Source organism: Equus przewalskii, chromosome 28 (genome assembly GCF_037783145.1).
Source record: "Equus przewalskii isolate Varuska chromosome 28, EquPr2, whole genome shotgun sequence".
NCBI classification, from domain to species: Eukaryota; Metazoa; Chordata; class Mammalia; order Perissodactyla; family Equidae; genus Equus; species Equus przewalskii.
This window is the reverse complement of record NC_091858.1, coordinates 33,149,752-33,169,818: the sequence shown is the minus strand read 5'-3', so window position 1 is coordinate 33,169,818 and position 20,067 is coordinate 33,149,752. Positions and strand designations below refer to the sequence as shown.

Genomic DNA, 20,067 nt, shown 5'->3' with positions numbered 1-20,067 from the left:
TATTTAATACGGTATTGTTAACTACAGGCACCGTGCTGTGCGTTACATCCCCGTCCCCGTGCCTTGCTTATTTTATAACTAGAAGTTTGCACCTTTTGACTCCTTTCGCCCAGTTCTCCCCCATCCTCCAACCAAGTCTGTTCTCTGCATCTATGAATTTAGGTGGTTTTTATTTTCTTTAAGATTCCATTATAAGTGAGGTCATATGGTATTTGTCTTTCTTTGTCTGACTCTTTTCACTTAACATAATGCCCTCCAGGTCCATCCATGTTGTGGCAAATGGCAAGATTTCCTTCCTTTTTTATGGCTGAATGACATTTTCTCTATCCATTCATTCATTACTGGGCCCTTAGGTGGTTTCCATGTCTTGGCTATTGTAAACAGTGCTGTGATGAACGTGGGGGTGCATATATCTTTTCAAACAGTGTTTTTTTTTCTTTGGATAAATACCCAGAAGTGGGATTGTGGGATTATATGGTAGTTCTACTTTTCATTTTTTAAGAAACCTCCATACTGTTTTCCACAGTGACTGCACCAATTTACATTCCCACCAACCATATGCGATGGTTCCCTTTTCTCCACATCCTTCCCGACTCTTGTCGTTTCTTGTCTTTTTGATAATAGCCACTCTGAGAGGTGTGAGATGATATCTCTTTGTGGTTTAGATTTGCATTCCCCTGAAGATGAGTGATGTTGAGTATCTTTTCACGTACCTGTTGGCTGTCTGGATATCTTCTTTGGTAAAATGTCTATTCAGATCCTCCACCCATTTTTTGATTGGATTGTTTGGCTTTTTACTAGGTATATTCTTTTAATGATTTAGAAAAATAACATCGTGAAACTCTAGAGTACTTTATGTGTTTCTGATATTTCTCTTTTTTTGCCTTTTTCACTGTCCTCTAAATGCAGTATTTCAAACCAATCCTGACACATCACTGATAGAAATAAGCAATTTTGATAACTATATAATGAATAGTATAGAAATAGGAAGCATTCATTCCTCTATTTGTTTGTTTGTTTTATTCACTGTTACTGTGTTGCAAATTATCTGCTCTGTATTTTGAAATTATTCATGTAGAATTATGAAGCTTTATTAGTTTGTTTTGCAAAGAGATTGGCCCTCAGCTAACATCTGTTGCTAATCTTCCTCTTTTTGCTTGAGGAAGATTGTCACTGAGCTAACGTCTGTGCCTATCTTCCTCTATTTTGCATGTAGGACACTGCCACAGCATGGCTTGATGAACAGTGTGTAGGTCCGCACCCAGGATCTGGACCTATGAAACCCGGGCCTTTGAAGCAGAGCATATGAACTTAATATTACGCCACTGGGCTGACCCCTCCAGCTTTATTTTAAATCTGTCATAATAATGCAAGATAATTGACTAGAACAGTTTGCCTGCACAGTGCTGCCAGTTAATTTTCCAAAAACATTGTCTTTATCATTTGTTTTTGTGCTCAGTCATCCCGTTGCCTGAGAGTCTTTTCTCTTCTTGTGCCCTGCTGGCCCCTCCCTACCAAGCCCACACTAACCATCTGGACTGCCAGGATGCTCCAGACAGAAACATGGAGTTCTCCTTGACGTCTCTTTCTGCCTGACACTGACTACCCATCCAGATTCTTAGACCCTGCTTCTGAAATGATTGCTTGACTCCTTCTTGGCTCTCTCCTTCCGAGCCTGCATCACCCCCACTTGAGTCAATGTAGCGGTTCCTTAACTGGCCCCCTAGGCACTGTGTCCTTACCATCCATCAGTCTCCCATACTTCAGTCAGAACAGTGTAAATTGGATGTCAAGTGGGCTTAAAATTCCTCATTGTCATCCTAAGGAAAAAGTATTTAGGATAAAATGCTATACTTAATGTTTTTTATAATCTGCCACATCCTCTGTGATCTGCTTATGGTCAGAAGTGCAGTAAGAGTTTTTCAAGCATAAGAGTTGCGAAGGGGAGGATATTGAATGATTCTGGGTTTTTTTATTGTAGGGAGGCAAGTGGTCAGTGTCTTAAAGTTCTCTTTGAGCATATGCAGGTTATGGATTCTAGAAAAACGCACAACTGTGCACCCACACAATGAATTAGCCCATTATTTCACGGCTCCAGGACCCCCCTGACCCCAGAGTTCAAGTGTGGGTCTATGAGTGTCTCTGGGGGATGAGAGGGTGAGGTAGAGGGGTTAGTGGTGGCACTTTCTGAAACCTGGGGTAAAAACCACTGTAGGAGAGGCAAACTTCTCTACCCATCTTACGTCCTCGGCTGGGCTCTGTAATAAGAGACAGAGAAACAAGAGCAGAGCGTTCAAATTTATACCAGTTTTTCTGACACAAGAGCTCTCAGAAGGAAATGAAGACCCAAAGAAGTGGCAAAACCTAAGTGCTGATGTACTAGGTTCAATGAAGAAAGGCAATTATGGAAAAATAACTAAAATATAAGGGGCACCAGAGGAAGACTTTAAAAGGTCTATTTGGACAGAATTCTCTCAGCCTTGACTCCCTGTCTCTGGTGATAAAAATGTTTCTTTCCTCCTGGTGGAAGGAGGGCGTCTTTCACAGGGGAGTTTTATCTCCTGCCTTCAAGAAGGAAAGGGAGGGTCAGAATGCCCTTCTTGCGCGTGCTGTTATTTAAGTGCCTTTAGCTCAAAATAAACGTTATGCCAAAGTGGCATCTTTTAGGGTGTCATAGTCTACCACCTCTCACCACATTTAGGAACCAGATTTCATTGTGGTTTCACCTTCTCACTAGTTGGGTGATCCTGAGTAGATACGTTACTTAACTTCTGCCTGTCAGTTTCCTCATCTTTCAATGGGGATACCTTGGGTTTGGGGGAAGGTTGAATGAGATGATGTGCGTGTTGCACTTAGCACAGTGCCTGCAGTGGACATTGCTCAGCAAATGCTAGCAGTTGGAGTGTGGTGTTACTGATGGTGGAGGTGGTGGTGACAGAATATGGGTAGCGGGTAATGGTGTTGAAGGGGAAGAGGAAAACTCTGGGGTGGGGGGTGGGGTGTTCTTTAAGAGGAATCATACTGTTGAAGTAGGAAGGCATTCTTTTGAGCTTAAAATTGGATTTTTGTTTATTTTCAGATAATGGTGTACCTGTTCTCTTGTTTGAGTCTAACGGTTCATTGATGTATAGTCCCACAATTAAAATGTACAGTGGTCACCACATCGGAATGGAGAAGAGATTACAGGAGATGAAGGAGAAAAGGGAAAACCTTTCCCCTGTCTGTAAGTGCTTACATGTTATAAAATGAAAATTATGCGAATAGGTGAATAAATTGTGGTGGGAAGTTTCTTTTCTTCTTTACCCAGATATTTCAGTTAATGTTTCCTGATTCTAAATAGACTTGACCTATTTCAGAGTGGGCTTTGTTAATATTTTCTCCCTGGAAATCTAATGCTTCATTAAGCATTTATTGAGTGTATAGTAGTCTCCAGGTTCAAAATCCTATTTGCTGCAGCTCCTTTGTAATTTTTAATATTTTGGGGAATTTTTTAAATTAAATTGATCAGGCCCATCTTTTGAAGGAATTTGCTTTAGATTTAGTATCTAATGCATCAGTTTATGTTTTCATTTCTTTTATCTGTAGAAGTTTTAATTAAGTAATAGATAAGCACATTTTCATAAAATATTTACCAGTGTATGGCTCATAGTAAAAATCCATCTTGATTCCCACCTAATTCTCTGCTGCCCGTGGGTAACCTGCATCTTAAGGTGATGTGTTTTTCCAGATCTTTTTCAGTGCATCACATATCTATGTATACATGAAAAAGATGAAGGCTTCTGTATCTTCTGTGTGGAGGTGTAATTTTTCTTTACCTAAATTGCATCGTGGCATACCTATTATTTTCAGCTTTTTTTTTTTTACTTGAAAGTGTCTTGGAGGTTTTTTCAGGTCAGTAGATGTGGACCTACCTCTTTTTTCTTTTTTCTTTTTTTTTTTTAAGATGCTGCAAAGTAGTCTAGAGATTTGGCATTAAATCATCTATCTGTTGATGGATATATTTCCAATTTTTCTCTTTTAGAAATAGTGCTACAGTTTTTATTCTTTTTAAACTGCGTGGTATGTTGTTCTTGTTTTTTATTTAACCATTTTCCTACCTGTGGACATAAGGCTTTCCTCTCACTTTTTACTGTTATAATCTGTACACTAGTGGACACACTTTTATATAAATCTTTACATTCCTGTGTATTTCATGTCTTTCAATAATATTCATAAAGGCAGAATTTAGCATTTTTGATAGATATTATCAGATTGGTCTTCAAAAAGTCTGTACCATTTTACACTCTGCCAGTTGTTTTTATAAGAATGACAGTTTCTCCATGCTTGGAAAACTGGATCACGTTAGTCTTTACATCTTTTTCAATCTGAGATTGAAAAATTGGATTTCTTTGTTTAATTTGCTTTTGAGGTTGCTAGTGAATTTGCTAATGAGGTTAAACGTCTTTTCATGTTATTAACGACTATTACTGACTATAACTTTTAATGTTATACTCTATGTATTATCTCTGTCAATTATATGTCTTTGTCCAAATACGTATTACAGTTGTGCTCTGCATAACGATGTTTTGGTTAATGATGGACTGCATATATGATGGTGGTCCCATAAGATTAGTACCATATAGTCTAGTGTGTAGTAGGCTCTACCATCTTGGTTTGGTGTAAGTACACTCTGATGTTCACACAATGATGAAATGGCCTAACGTCACATTTCTCAGGATGTGTCCCCGTCGTTAAGTGAGATGTGAATATAGATTTTTCTTTTCTTTCTCATTTGTAAGAGCTTTTTCTATATCGTGTATGTTAATTCCTTGTTATATGTTGCAAACATTTTCTCCCAGCTTCCCAGTGTAGAGCACAGTGTGCTTATATAGTAGGCACTCAGTAAATATATTGTTGAATAAAATACACAAAGTCTATTGTTTGTCATTTAATATGCAGTGACTTTTGTGAAACAGAAATATTACATTTAATGTAGACAAATCTGATTGTCTTTTCCGTACGGCATCTAGGATTCCTGTGATGCCTAGAACTCCTCCACCATATAAGATTTTAAAATTGTTCTATGTTTTCTTCCATTACTTTTACAGTTTATTTTTTAAGCTTAGATATTTAATCTATCTTGAGTTTTTATTTGTATATGATATGTAGTGAACACCTGTACCAGTTAAGGTTAGTTTGGGCTGCATATAACAGAAATACAAAACCAGTAGCTTAAATTAGGTGCATTTCTCTGTCACATCAAAGAGGTCAGAAGTAGGCAGTCATAGTGTGGTCATTCTGTGGTGTCTTTGAGAATCTAGGCGCCCATCTTTCTGCTTTGCCTTCCTTGGTGCCTGGCTTCTGTTTTAAAATGCATTTGCCTCTCAGCTGAGCCAGCTCGCTGTGAGCAGCCTTACCAAAAGTCCTATCCAATATTGCTGCCCAATTCCGTTGATCAGGACTCGGTCCTCTGGCTATTCCTGGTTGTAAGCTAAATACAACCATTTATGGCCAAGAGCTACAAAAGCAAAAAACTACTCGAGAGAAGCCGAGAATTATAGTACAGTTTTTTGCATTTGTGTTCATATACCTACTTTAATTGACCTGATGACCAGTGGCATACAGGATGACAGAGCTATAGAGGACTGCAGTATTTTTAGCCTAGGAAGGAGAAAACAAAATATAAGTCACCTGCAGGAGACTGCGAGCAAGACTGAAATGTAGTCTTCCACAGGGTGTGTTGCTGCACTAGTAAATTCAGGGTTCTGTTGTTAAGAGAAGGGTGAGAATGGATATTGAGGTAGGTAACTAGCAGTGTTTCAGATGAATATCCAAATTATTTCAACGTATAATTATGTATATACCTATATATGCCTTAAACTTTATTTCATTACTTTGCAGTGTTAATTCTGCCACTTAACTGCATCCAGTACAATTTAAAATTCAACAATTGAAAATTTTATCTCTGTGCTTACCTTTCTTATTTTGGTTTATTCTCATTTTATGATTGTTTGCTTAAGTTTTCTCAGAAAAGCGTCCTTTCGAGTCTCTTTAAAAAGTATCTTTGGGTATCTCTTTTGTTTCTTTTTTGTTGAGTGCACAGCCTTTGAAGATAACACTTATGAGCTTATTTGTTAAATCATTGATATCCTTGATGTTTTCTATGAAACCACTAGGATTTCTCAACCTCAGCACTATTGACATCTTGGGCTGGATAGTTTTTTGCTGGGGGGCTGTCCTGTGCATGGCAGAATCTTTCACAGCATCCCTGGCCTCCATGCACTAGATGCCAGCAACATAGCTCACTCTTCACCCCACTCCCCAACATGTGACATCCAGCAGTGTCTGCAGACATTACCAAGTATCTGCAGGAGCCAAAATTGCCCCTGATTGAGAACCACTGCTCTAGTTACAGAGGCAACTGTTACCAGCATCCCTGAAGAGAAGAAGCCTTGATTACTAACATCTAACTGGAAATATTTGTTTACCATTGTTGAGCTTCTGCTTAGATCCAGGCAAGCTGACTTTTCAAGATCCCTTCTAACTTTAATTACCCTATGATTAATCCTTTTTTATAATATGCTTTATGTCAATTATTTTTTGTGATTCTTATCATCTATAATAGATTTGGGAGTTTTTTGGGCTTACTGTTTTGCAGTAAGTCTGTAATATGAAGTACAAGGCACCAGTTGATGTGTGTGTGATACATAAGAGTCGAATGGGTAAGTTGCATTGGCTTCATCCACTAAGACACGTGAAAGTTGTGTCTGATGAAATGTTTGGTGACGTTTCAGCTTCCCAGATGCCTGAGAAGTCTCAGGAGAACCCAGTCAACTCCACGTGCGAAGCGTCTTTGAACATTTCACATGATACTTTATGTTCAGGTAAAATGATTTTCTTTTCTGTGATATATTTAAGCTCTAAGAATATTATAGTTTTTATATTTGGAATTTCTTATGATGAGAAGAACAGTTAAAAACTGGAATTCATGAATTTCACCCTGAATTAGGTCCTATAGTAAAAAATAAGTATAGTAATAAAATTAAGGCATGAGAAATCATGTGAGTTAAACCTCCTTTTTGATTCCTATAGTTTTTCTCCTAGGTATTTGCTTTGTTGGCACAGAATCCATTGCTTATTTTTTAAGAAACTTTTGATCTTATGTGAATTGCGTGCAGTTTAATCTCCATATTACTGAGAACAGTAAAAGAGACAAGGAAAAATTGTTTCACACCATGTATAATGAATGTATGGAACAAGTTTCTGAATTCAGTCAGTGAAGTATGTATAGATCATCAAAGAATTTAGGAGACAGATGATTTCTGATTAGAAGCAAAAAGAATGTTGGTAACAATGAAATTAGAATTATATATTATACATATATATATTTTTTAATGTGGAAGCCCTGGTTTCGCTTTGAATGATAATTTTTCATGGTTGTAGCTTTCCTTTGGTTGTATCACATTTCTTATACTTTTCTCACCCAGCCCACAATAGGACCCAGATAAGTAGCAGTGACCCTAAAAGAACTGTGTTCAAAAGTGCTTGAAGTGTTGTGGAAGGTCTTACTATGAAAGCCACGACAGTGACCAGTCACAAAACAGGATCAAGGCATTGGGAGTTTACACTAAAGCTTCCTTTTGATGTGTGGTTTATTCTGGTAATCTTTTTGGCATGTGTCGTAATTATTTACCCATTTATCTTAAATAATCTCCGTCTTTTTATTTCATACTTGCATCTGTTTCCTATAAGTTGGAAACGAGCGATAATAATAAGTAACTTGGCTTTCATTTTTCTGTGCCGTAGGCGGGTGTCTTCTGCGCTGGGTCTCATTCAGTTCTCCCGTTCGCCCTATGAAATAGGTGCCGTTGTTGTCCCCGTTTTCTCCCTGAGAAAACCAGGTCAGAGAGAGATCAAACAGCTCGTACAGGTCACACACAGTTTGTGAGAGCCCAGCCTGGGATGCGAACCCAGACAGTCCAACTTGAGAATTTACTCCATGACATGCCACGCTGCTTGTCAGCTTTTTGAAAAGTATGCTTAGCTTATTCAGCTGCTAAAATTAAAAAAGTGTCCTGTATTTCCAGCTACTGACTTGGCAGTGGCGTGGCCTCACCCTAGCCGGTGGGCTTCCCTCCGCTCTCTGGTGGTGGGCTCTTTTCTGCCTCTTAGAAGCAGAGCTTTAGTGGTTTCGGTCAGTAAGTTAGGACGCTTCCATTGCCTCCACTGTTGTGTAGTTTCCATAAAGTGAGGTCCTCCGTCCAGTCAGCAGATGCCGAGGCCCTACTGGGGGAGCCAGGGCCAGGTTAGAGGCTTCAGATTCCAGAAAGTGGTGTTTCTGGAGCTTCGAGTCTAGTGAGAGGACAGACAGGCATGTAATCACGGTGTGATGTGACACCTAGTTTTATAAATTTAGGTGGAATTCTGTGTGATTAGACCTGGTGAAGTCAGTGGGAGGATTCAGAGATCTTGACATCCGAGGTGTGTTTTGAAGGAAGAGTGGGATTTATCTGTATTAAAGTGTGGAGGAAGGGTAAGGCCTGGAGGTGTAAATGCGTATACAGTTTTCAGGAGGTAGGTGGCAGCTTAGCATTACTCTTAAGAAATATATAAACTGTATGGGAAGTCAGAGCATTAAGATCTACCAGGTGCTTCACTTTTGAATATAAAGATAATGTGGAGACTTCAGTGGAAGGCAGAGGAGTCACGGTGGGCTGCATTAAATTGTGGAAGGCTTCATGGAAGACTCCAACTTGGCATAGACCTGAAAGCAGTAGTTCTTAACTTTTAGAATTGTTGACCTCCTTGAGAATTTCATGACAAGTTGTGAATGCTCTTCATGGAAAAAAGGGCACATGCATATGAACATCCAGAAAGTGTACGTAACACTTTTAGAGGTTTGTTACCTCCCTCCCTGCAACCCACATCCCATCTGATGCACACGTTGAAGCCCAGGTTCCCTAGTTAAAAATGCTGGCCTTAAAGGTGTCCTTAAGGGGAAACGAGAAGAACCAGGATGTGGTTAAAACTCTTCTTAACTCGGCTTAAAAAATATTACTTTATTGGTCAACTGAAAATTACTTTTATAATAATTTAAAACATGTTAAAAAGTTAATTCTTTGTTAATATTTTCCAGATGAATCCTTTGCTGGTGGTCTACACTCATCTTTTGAGGATCTTTGTGGAAACTCAGGATGTGGGAATCAGGAAAGGAAAGTGGGAGGATTTGTTGATGAAATTAAAAGTGATAGATGTGTTTCGTCACCTGTATTGAAAACAAGTAGTATTCATGTATCAGCATCTCCTGGGTACGTCAGTCAATTAACTCCTCAGAAATTCATGAGTAACCTTTCAAAGGAAGAAATACATTGGCAGAGAGATCCTGTGGGTGAAATAGTCGCCCCGGACACGAAGCATTCAGAAGGAATAACTAAGGAGGCATTTGATAAGAAATGTAGTTTGTCTCCTACGTTATCTGCAACAAAAGGCCACTCTCTGGGACAATCACGACCCAAGAGTTCCTCAGCAAAGAGAATAATGACATCAGAGAACTTACCTTCATCTCCAAAAGAAAAACTTAAGAGAAAGAGGTATAACGGGAAATCCACCATGCCAAAATTGCAGCTGTTTAAGTCAGAAAGCAGCCTGCAATTCAGGACCAGATCTGCTATCAAGACTCCTGACTGTGGGGAGTCCTCATATGATGATTATTTTTCACCTGATAATCTTAAGGAAAGGAATTCAGAGAACCTCCTTCCCGGGTGTCAGTCATCATCAAGGCCTGCCCAGTTCTACTGCAGAAGAAATCTTTCTAAGAGGGAGAGAACAACCGTCTTAGAAATGTCAGATTTTTCCTGCATTGGTAAAAACCCTGGATCAATTGGCATTACCAATTTAATAGCAAAAACCAGCTCCAGTCTTCAGAGACCTACAAATGATGAAAGAAATACAACGTTGGGTTTCATGGCTTCTGAGGGAGCATCTGCTGCTGGAGAAACTCCAGGATTTTGTGGACAGGCTGTCCCTCAGACAAGAGAAGACATGAGTGAAGATGGAAAAAGTATCTCCTCCTGTACCATCAGCGAACTCGCTCTTCAGAAAGCACGTGTAGCAAAGGAAGATCATGGGGATTCAACTCATTGGAAAGGCTGCAATAAAGAAATGCAAGAATTGATTGACATACAAACCAGGCAGAAAGAAGATACTGCTTCTAAAATGTTGAATTCCTCTGAAGGTGAAACACAGAGTAATTATAAGCTAAATTTTGTAGGTGATTGTAATGTGGAAAAATCTACAGAAGAAAGTGAAAACTTACCCAGAGGATGTAGTGAAAGTATGTGAATCTCCTTTTCCAAGTATCTGTGTTATAGGAGTATGTAATATTGCTTCCATCTTTCAAGTTTATCACAACTTGCATCATTAAGATATCTCTTCCCCCCTTTCTTTTTCCTTTAAAGAATGTGTTTGATATTTTCCAATGATGAATTGTTTAGGAATGGATGGCTTACTGCCGTATAGAATTTCTAGGCTCATTTTGTCAAACCTATTGTTATGAATGCATTTCTCCAAGCCTTTTCCTTAGAGGTGAAAGAGTAAGTGATACCTTGTGTAATCGGCTCGAGTGGATGCTTTTCCTTGTTTCAATATAGCCTCTCACTATGACATGATTATTGTGCAACAAGGCATAGTAAAAGGGTTTTTGAAAATTCTCAGGTCATAACAGTGAGGCTGTTTATTTTAGAAGAGAAATTAAGGTTGTGTAAGCCGTTGATTCTATCAAGAAAAGAGGAGGTATGAAAAAGTAAATGTGGAAATATGTTACCAATATTTTACTTTTGAAGAAACTTTGAGCAATGTTATATGTAAAGAAATATTTTTTAACATTTTTGCTCAAGTAAGAAGTTCATTATTGCAAGCCTTGTTTGACTTCTGTTTGTTTTGCTTTAAGCGTCTCATTTAAATAGATGTATTTCCATCTGTGTTTTTGTAACCATAGTAATGAGCTGTGTAATTGTAGCAAAAGTAGCAACAATAGAAACATTTTTTGCTTTCTGATTATAAGCACAAGCAGGTTTCAGCAAACAAAAGTGAAGAAATCTTGAAATTTAACCATCTTTACCTAAAGAGTGGGTTAAAGTTTCAATAACTACAAGTTTATTCTTCATCATTTCTCCTCTCTTTGCATAGTTTTAACCACCTTTTTCAGGATGGAGAAGTTAAGGGGGTTGAAATAATCACAGATATATTGCTTTTCTTTTCCTTGGGTATAAACTTCCCAAAACTGTCTCACAAAAGGAATTAATTTTGTATAATTTTTTTTACATTTGAGCTTTCTGAAAATATGTAAAGTTCGATAAGGAATTATATTTTATGTTTCTTTAGACTTAGTATATGTTTTCAAAATATTTATTTTAAAATCATGTCCACTCTTAAGTTAATATAAAACAGTAGATGTATAGAATTGTTTTGGCAGTTAAGAATATCCTGTTCTTAAAGCTTATATTCTCATTCTTCTCAGTTTTTATCTTAGGTACTTTTTAAGCTTTTAATAATATTTAATGCACGCACATATGAATTAAGTGGAAAAGTTGATTTCAGACAGTGTGGTGCACGCTGTAATGCCAGTGTTGTCGATCGAGAAAGAGTGGTCGTCCTCGGAAGCAGGTGTACGGCCTGTTCTAGTGTCCACGGCCAGTGTCCATGGCCCCCAGGGTCTGGGCTCCACGTGGTGGGGGCTGTCACTCAGTGTGGTGCAGGCAGGGCCCTGGTACTGAATGTCACTCAGAGGTGGAAACAGACATTCTCAGTGCCCTAATCTAAGGCTGTCTTCTCGAGTTGCCTGCCTTATTTTCTGTCATTCCGAAGAGAGAAATCATTGCATTTTCGGACAGGAAGAGACTTGCCTATTATCTAGCCTAAAGCTAACCCCTTTGTTTTATATTGATAAAATCAAGACCCACTGCTGTTTTAAATTCTCCCCCGTCAGCCCAGCTGGCATCCCACTGCTCCCTGGGAATCTACCACAGATAAAAACATACAGCCTGCATTTACCTTGGACTTTCCATATATGCTGAAGTTGTGGAGCAGTAAAAACTATTCTGTGTATCAAGCTGTACCTCTCCAAATCTTTTATATTGAAATAAAAGTCTATTTTCAATTTCTGTTTTCAGTTTACTTTTACTTGTTGCCATTGTTGATATCTAAGATAGATAGTGTGCAGTAAAGGTTGCAAGATCACGTTACAAAGAGACTCAGTGGTAGATGTTAATAGAACAAGAGTGGAGGGAGAAACTTTTTTTTTTTTCTTTGAGGAAGATTAGTCCTGAGGTAACATCTACTACCAATCCTCCTCTTTTTGCTGAGGAAGATTGGCCCTGAGCTAATATCCCTGCCTATCTTCCTCTATTTTATATGTGGGATGCCTGCCATGGCATGACTTGATAAGTCGTGCATAGGTCCACACCTGAGATCCGAACTGGCAAACCCCAGGCCACCGAAGTGGAGCGTGTGAACTTAACCACTGTGCCACCTGGCTGGCCCCTAGGGAGAAACTTTTAATTTTGTTTTTTTTTAATAATAATCTTTGAAATCATATTAGCCAATAATTTTTTCTTTTTAAACTTTTATTCTGAGTATAAACAGTACACAAATACATGCTCATTGCTGCAAAAATTGCTAAAAGGAGTCAAATTTCCCTGTCCCACTCTCCCACTTACTTCCTTTTGTTCCTTCCTTTAAGAACTGTTTGTTGTGCACCTCTGTGTCCCAGACACTCTTCCAGTTTCCTAGGGGATGGCAGAGAAGGAACCAACGTGCACCCCTTGGCGAGGTTATGCTGTGGTCAGGAAGACAGACAGTAAGTGAATATATTAGCATGATGTCAGGGAGTGAGCAATGTGTGCTATAAAGAACCAGAGAGGTGCAGGTGGTTAGATGAGGTGGCCAGGGAAGGCTTCTCGGCGGAGGTGGCCTTGTGACTGCTGGCATCATGTTTCAGCTTGAGGAAACAGCAGTTGCAAGTGTCCTGAGGTGGAAGATGTTTGCAGGAACCACATGGAGGCCAGCGCGGCAGCAGCTCATTGGGCTGAAGGAAGACTGGGAGGGAACAGGGTCAGAAAGGCAGCCAGGAGCCAGATCCCTGACAAGACTTTGAGTTGTTCCCTTTTGAAATGGAGCCGTTGGCGGGTTTTGAGCTAGAGAGTGGTCAGATGCGATTATGTGTTAAACATAAGCCTGGATGCTTTATGGAGAAGACGGTGTGAAGACAGTGTGGTTACCGTCAACAGCTCAGTGCGTTTCCTTCCAGACGTGTGTGTGTGGGGGGGGGGAGGGAACGTACACAAATATACAGGTGCAAGTAGATGCGTTAAGGGGATTTTTGTGTGTATGTAGAATTATCCTGTTGCCTTAAAATTTTCTTTTTAAAAAAATGACAGATATTTCCATATTGGTATCGACAGATCAACTTATTTTTTTTTTTAGTATAGTCTGTTGGGTCAGTGCAATTTTTCTGTAATGGGTCAGATAGTAAATATTTTAGGGTTAGTGGGCCAGGAGGCAAAATCAAGGTAGGTAGGTATTTAGTGAGAAAAAAGACATTTTCACAAAGTTTTTATTGATGAAACTCAAGATAAAGTTGAGTACAATTTTTTGTAACACAAGTCTAATGAGAAGAATAGAATTTGGGGGGGGGAGTGACTTTTCACTTAATTGAGATTCAAATAGAGTATTGCCATCATCAAAATGGATTGCAAATGTTTATTAAGGCTGCCATGTAATAAAATTTTGTGTGATTCACCTTTGAAAATGCCTTTTCACACACACAGTTATTGCTAAATACTGTTGTCAGTCCATAAGCAGATGGTTTTCATCTAGCACATTGATTGCTTAGAAGGCACTTAGGGAATTCTATTAGATTCTTCTCTTGACAGGTGCCTTTTAGACGCCCTTTCTTAACAGATTAAGCACTTCCAATCAAGGTTAGGTAGACACTCTTCAATTGTGCGGTTAAGTGGATTTTAAAATAAGTTACCTTTGCTCTTGCATCAAGGTCTGAAAAACGTTGCTGAAACTGCAGCTTGAGCACAGGAAAAACGTCCACGTTAAATTTGCGTAGGGATGGAGATCTCAACATCTTGTTTTAACTTGTGACACACAGGACAGGAAGTGTACAAAGCTGCCTGATGTTACTTATTTGTCGAAATATCTTCCCACCTGCCCTGGCACTGCTGACTGCAGCCCTTCTGCCCACCACCTCAAGTCAGCTTTAATTGCCAACACATAAAGCTGGCTGGTTGTCCTGCGCTAGTGCACAGCCTGGCCCCTCAGTGATGAAGGGAGCTGAGTGGTTCCACCGGTGCCACATGGCCGTTGGCAAAAGCAGTAGCCGATCGTTTCCACACCCACACCCTCACTCTTGTCCGTGGTTTAGTCGAGATTTTCTCTGCTGTGGATGATGAAATTTTACACGTCAGCACAGACGTGTGCCTTATCTAAACAATTTGGCTGTGTCCAACAGTTAGGTTCTTTTTCATAGATAACAGTTACCAATTATTAGAGGTGATGAAGGTTAGCACTCTTCTGCCAGCTCTGTGTACCAGATCTTGCTGCAAGCAAGTCTCAGACACGCAGACATTTATTGAACAAACATTTACATTGGCAAGCAGATGGGAAATGGTCCCCCAAAGAGACCTACATGTGGAGGCCCAGGCCTCCGTTCTTTAGGTTGACTGTCCGTACCTTATCTGAAAGGTTTCCTGGAGGCAGACAATATTCTAGGGCTAAATTTCTGTAAACTTAGTGTCAGCTTCAAGCCACCAGATACCTTGACCCTGTGGTTTCTCATAGGACCATTTAGGGCTCGGGCCTTGGATCTCACCCCCAGGCACACCAGCTATGGCTTGTGTAGACTTTTATGCCTTATTCATGCCCGAGTAAGGGATGGCCCTGTAATATTTTAACCCATCTCATTTTCTGGAATCCATGAATTTAACCAATGAGAAACTATTTCTGACATCCATGATGCTGATTAACAAGCTGGTGATGTCACCAATTATAGCTCATTTCTTTCATCTAATTTGCCAGTTTGGGAAGCATCTAATACTGTGCCGGAGGATTCATAGGAGTTGTCTCTGGACTGTGTGGCTTTTTTTGTTCACTTGTTGGCTGACCTCTCCTGGAGTGGCTGCTTTTGATGGGGATGAACTGGCACACAGGCCTCATCATGCAGTCTATGCTGAAGTATTTAAACTACTTGACAGCCTTCATACACAACGTTTTTCTGTCCTAGTGCATTAATCCCTTTGAGGGAAAGGACACATGATGTCTGTGCCGACTTCGGTTGGTTGGTGGCTTGCCACCCTGGGTTGGGGAGGATTAGGAGGCTTCATCCTGGCTTTGAAGGAAAAAGTGACATGGCGAATAGTAGTGTCTGCTTAAAGAAATGATACGGTTCAAGATGGGATTTATTTGGATCGTGTTTTTATTTAGTTAATGAAGAATTATAGACAAAAATGCTATAGTTGTCTAAAGGGTGCATTTTTGTATATTCATGATTCATAATCCCAAGGCAGAGAATTGCTTTCATAATTTCCCATGTGTTTTGTAGCCATATGAGAGAGTTTGATAATCTTATTGATGTATTTGATAAATCTCATTGAAATCATCAGGAGGTATACCGTTTTAAAAATTGAATTAATTAAAAATATTTTAGATATGTTTTATAAGAACTAAACCCATCCATTCATAGGCACTTAGATATTCTATCTGGATATTTTGTATAGTCTGAGTGTTTCTTCATTCAAGAGAAAGTATAAATTACTATTGTAGCAAATAGATATACATGTATCTGTATTCCTAAATACTTTAAATTGAAGAGTAATTATTGCCTTTTTTGTTAATTCAAGTAATATACACAAGTGTTTTCAGAAGAGTGTTGCTACCCTTTTCCCCAGAACCTTCCAGTCCATTATTCACTCGAGGTGAGCAACCTTGACAGCTCAACGTAGCTTAACAGGGAGGCTGGCTACAAGGAAGATGTTACAAACTATTGATTATTTGATTGGTTGATTTGTTCTTTCATTTGTTCATTCATTTTTCATTAATCATTTGATTACTCTGCACCTACTATGTCCAAGGTATTGGGATAAACACAAGGGCGATAAGGTTGACATAAAACTCTGTCCCTTTCCCTTAAGGAGCTTAGACAAGTAGGGAAGATAGAGTCAAGATAATCCATATGGAAGTATCAGGAAATTCGAAAGACGGAGCGAGGACCCCAGTGAGAAAGGCTACATAGTATTACAACTAGTTGACATATTTAAAACCCATATTTTACTTCTCTACAAGGATTGCAAAGGAAAAAGTTCTACATTTATCGAAGATCGTGATTAGATTTTATTTTTGTTCGTAGTTAACAAAGTAAACTTGATATTTTATCAGATGATTAAAAAAATACATATATAATTTTTTGTTGACTGAATTTTGTTTGTATAGAACTTGCACACATCCCCACATCCCAAAAGTATATATGGAAAGTTGTTTTTCCAGGTGTCTTTTAAGGTGCTCCACAGTCTTAAGATTCTGCACTCTACATTATTCTTAAATAATTCATTATTCAGATTTTAGGGGCTCAGAAGAATTTTCCCATTGGGATAATGTTAAAATTTTGCATATGCTTTTATATGTTAGAAGTATAGATTCTTAAGTCAACCTCCAGAAGCCTTTTTCATCTTTGATGTAGCAGATCTTGCAGAATGCCTTGTACTAATAAACATTAATTGCTTAAATATATTATTTGTACTAGTGTTATTAGCCTTAATTCTGTGTCTTGGAAGTAGGAAAGTCAGAGATGTGCAGGAGGATAGATGTTGGAAACAAGTTTAATTTCTTAGCCCTCTGGCCTAGATGAAACTTTAATGTGGACCAAGCTTCTATTGAGAAATTTAATGGTTTTCTCAGCATCCAGTCCTCTCTCTCCCTTTCCTAGCATTTAACTTACGTGTCTTTGCTGGTTCTGCTTCCAAAGTGGCCTTCCCTCAGTATCAAAGCATTTTCTTACTCCTGCTTATGTCCGTTGAGTGATTAAAGGGAGTGAGAGGTGAATGAGTCAACTTTCTAACCTTCCTTGATGTGTTTGCATTTTGATGATATTGTTAACTCAAACAGATTTCTCAAATAACTGGTGAAATTTCAGGCAGTATAACAAGGATAAAAATTCTGGGGCTGTGAGGTTGTTTTCTCTCTGTATCTGATCACTTTTTGTAGACAATGAATCACTTCTATGATGAAAATGAAGGGTGAGAGAGGAGTCCAGTATTTATGACTGATGAGTAGATGGTTGGTAAAATTCATCAAGCTGGGATATGTTGAAGGACGAACAGCTACAGGGTAGGCCAAGGGCGTGGCAGTTGAAATTCCTGAGACAGTCAAAGTAGCTGTCTGTTAGGTAGTTGGATCTGTCAAGCCGTACCTCAGCTAGGAGGGAGGTCTTGGCAAGAAACATCGAATGAGGACTCTTCAGTAACAGATGACTTCATGGGATGTGATGAAATCACCCTTGGGGAGTGAGAAGAGAGCTGATGATGACCCTGGGAAACTGCAGCACTTCAGGAGTGCGCACAGGAAGAGTCATGGAGAGGTGGGAAAACCAGGAAGGTGGGCAGTACACGTTTGTTACTGAGCTACGGCAAGGCATGAAGTCTGGCTGCTCTCTACCAAGTGCTATCAGAATTACCTTGTGCTTTCAGCTGCTTTTGGTTTACTGATAACATCCTTAAAACATGGTACATTACTGTAGCTGAGTTTGTAAAATGCTGTTTTAACATAACCATATAAGAAATCATTTACTTACATCATTTTGTGACTGCATGATTTGTAAATTTGTGAAGACGTGTCATTAACAATATCAGTCTGTGTTAAGTTTTAAAAGCTTATGATGTATTTTCTAGAGCTTTATGTTTACAAAATGCCCTACAAAGAACTGAGGCAAGTGGCTGTTATAGAACCTTTTTTGGCATGATACACTAGGAAGCTGCAAATTTATTCGTAGTTCACTAACAGGGAGCAATGTATCCCAAGTTATATCTTTAGTCCACTGTTTTTCTTGTTTTGATACACTCTTGCTTTAAGTGAACATTTATTTAAAACGGAAATTAAATCTATACTTGGTACAATTAATATTCTAATCTTTTAACCACTTTAGTCTTAGATCTTAAGGGTGAAGAAACAGGTTGCACCTATGTCCTGCCTAGGGGTTAGGAATTCTCAGCATTTTCAAAAAGTAGCCCTTACATGTACTGGAATGTAATGTGTAGATGATAGATAGATGGATAGATAGATAATCTTACCTTCAAAGTGAGTAAAAGTAAGAAACTTAGCATAACAAAGGTTTTTATCCTAGAAAAACTGTCAGCCACAGAATACCCTTTCACATGGCCTACTAACCCATCTGCTCCGATTAAGGTCTTTATTTAGCTCTCACTGGGACTGTCAGTGGGTCTGGGCATTCATCTGGGAGTGAAATAGGACTGAGAGAGAAGTGAAATACAAGTCAAGTATATACTGTTGCTGAGGAGATAGTGGGATCAGCAAATGATTGGTTTGAGTCTCCAAAGGGATCCAGTATTAGGATTTGTAGGTAAAGAGTGTTGGTTCTTGGTTTAGAACTTGACCTTAAAACATTTCTAGAGCACAAGTTGCAAATAACAGCTAATTTGAATTCAAGAAAACATTGAACCATTGTTCTGTATTTTTTTCACTTAGATAGAACCCAATTTTTGAAAGAAGAGTTAAAAATTTCAAATCAGACCCTCCAAACTTGGTTATATCTGGTTTTCTCATAGCATCCTATTTTATTTGAAATATCTGCAAAACAGTCATTCTCATGTTTTATGATTTTAAATTTTTGATCGCACTTAAATTATTTGTGCCTTGCATTATACTCATTTATCTATGTCTACCTTGTCTATTGGTTTGTGAGCTCCCTGACAATGGAGGCAATCTTTGTGCATCTTTGCATCTCCACGAGGTAGCCCCTGATCATTACATATTTGTAGGGAGGAAAGAGAGAGAGGAGGAGAACTATATAAGGCAGTAGCAGTAGGTGAGTCAGTTCCAAGTACACGTTCCACACTTCATGGTGGGTTACTTAGGATTTCTACACCATTTACCATCCAAGGAAGCCTCATTTCACTTAATGAGTATCATCTTTTTGGTTTGTGTGTCTTCATGGTGAGATGCTGGTCTAAGGGGGAAATTTGTGAGGAGTAGAATCATCATCTATATCATTTGTGGATGGAAACCTGAAGCTTTGTGCTGGAGACTCTTTTCTAGAAAAACTCATACTGACCCCAAAGCTGAGATTACTTATTTCTTCTAATACAGAACTGCCTTCTCTGAGGAGCTGGTTTTTGTCAGTATGTAAAAATCTAAGAATTGAAGTTTGAATAGTGCTTAAGGTATAGGCATACGTTTTCCTGCATCATCAGTGGACAAACGGGATGCTGTAGAACGAGTACCTTGTGACCTCAGGCGAAATTGTTTCTGACCATCGAGTTGACTGAATTGCTTGGGATATTGGAGTGGAGTAAACTGGAAGTTGTAAATAGATCTCATGGAGCACGAAGTATGCAATATTTGTTTAGAAGGACTACGCTTTCGTGTTAAATTAGTATGCATAAATAAATGTAGTTTTAAAATCTTTGTTTGGCTTAAGTTGCATCCGTATTCAGTCCATGTCAAGTTCTAACTAGTCTTCATTCCACTTGGATTTTAGGTGTTAAAAATGGACCAACAAGCTGTGATGTTTTAGATGGCCCACGTGAAGCCTTAAAGGACCTCATCAGATCTCAGGAGGAATCAAAGAAAAGAGGGAAAGGCCGAAAGGTTGGTGTATGAAAATATTAGTTTAAATTTTCCAGTGCTGCTACATCATAATGTCCTACTCTGGGTTAGTGAAACATAAACTCATCCGTCCAACTTGTATTTTACTTAAAAAATTAATTATGGGTGGATGTTGGAAAACTCTGACCATAAAACTGAGAGTGCTGGGTCACCTTCGGGACAGAGAGTTACTTTTGATGGAACAAC

At 38.9% G+C, this 20,067-nt stretch overlaps 1 protein-coding gene across 16 annotated transcripts in view; it reads left to right on the top strand.

Annotated features, from left to right (window-relative positions):
* Positions 1-20,067, top strand: part of MCPH1 (microcephalin 1) — a 233,978-nt gene that overhangs the window by 32,789 nt on the left and 181,122 nt on the right. For 9 of the 16 annotated variants that reach the window (XM_070598595.1, XM_070598587.1, XM_070598586.1 and 6 more), the window contains exons 6-9: positions 3,080-3,223; positions 6,774-6,863; positions 9,116-10,312; positions 19,754-19,863. In XM_070598595.1, coding sequence (XP_070454696.1) covers positions 3,080-3,223; positions 6,774-6,863; positions 9,116-10,312; positions 19,754-19,863 — 1,541 coding nt within the window. Of the gene's footprint in view, positions 1-3,079; positions 3,224-6,773; positions 6,864-9,115; positions 12,137-19,753; positions 19,864-20,067 lie in introns of those variants that run through there. The other 7 variants (XM_070598597.1, XM_070598592.1, XM_070598596.1 and 4 more) reach the window with 2 other exon arrangements.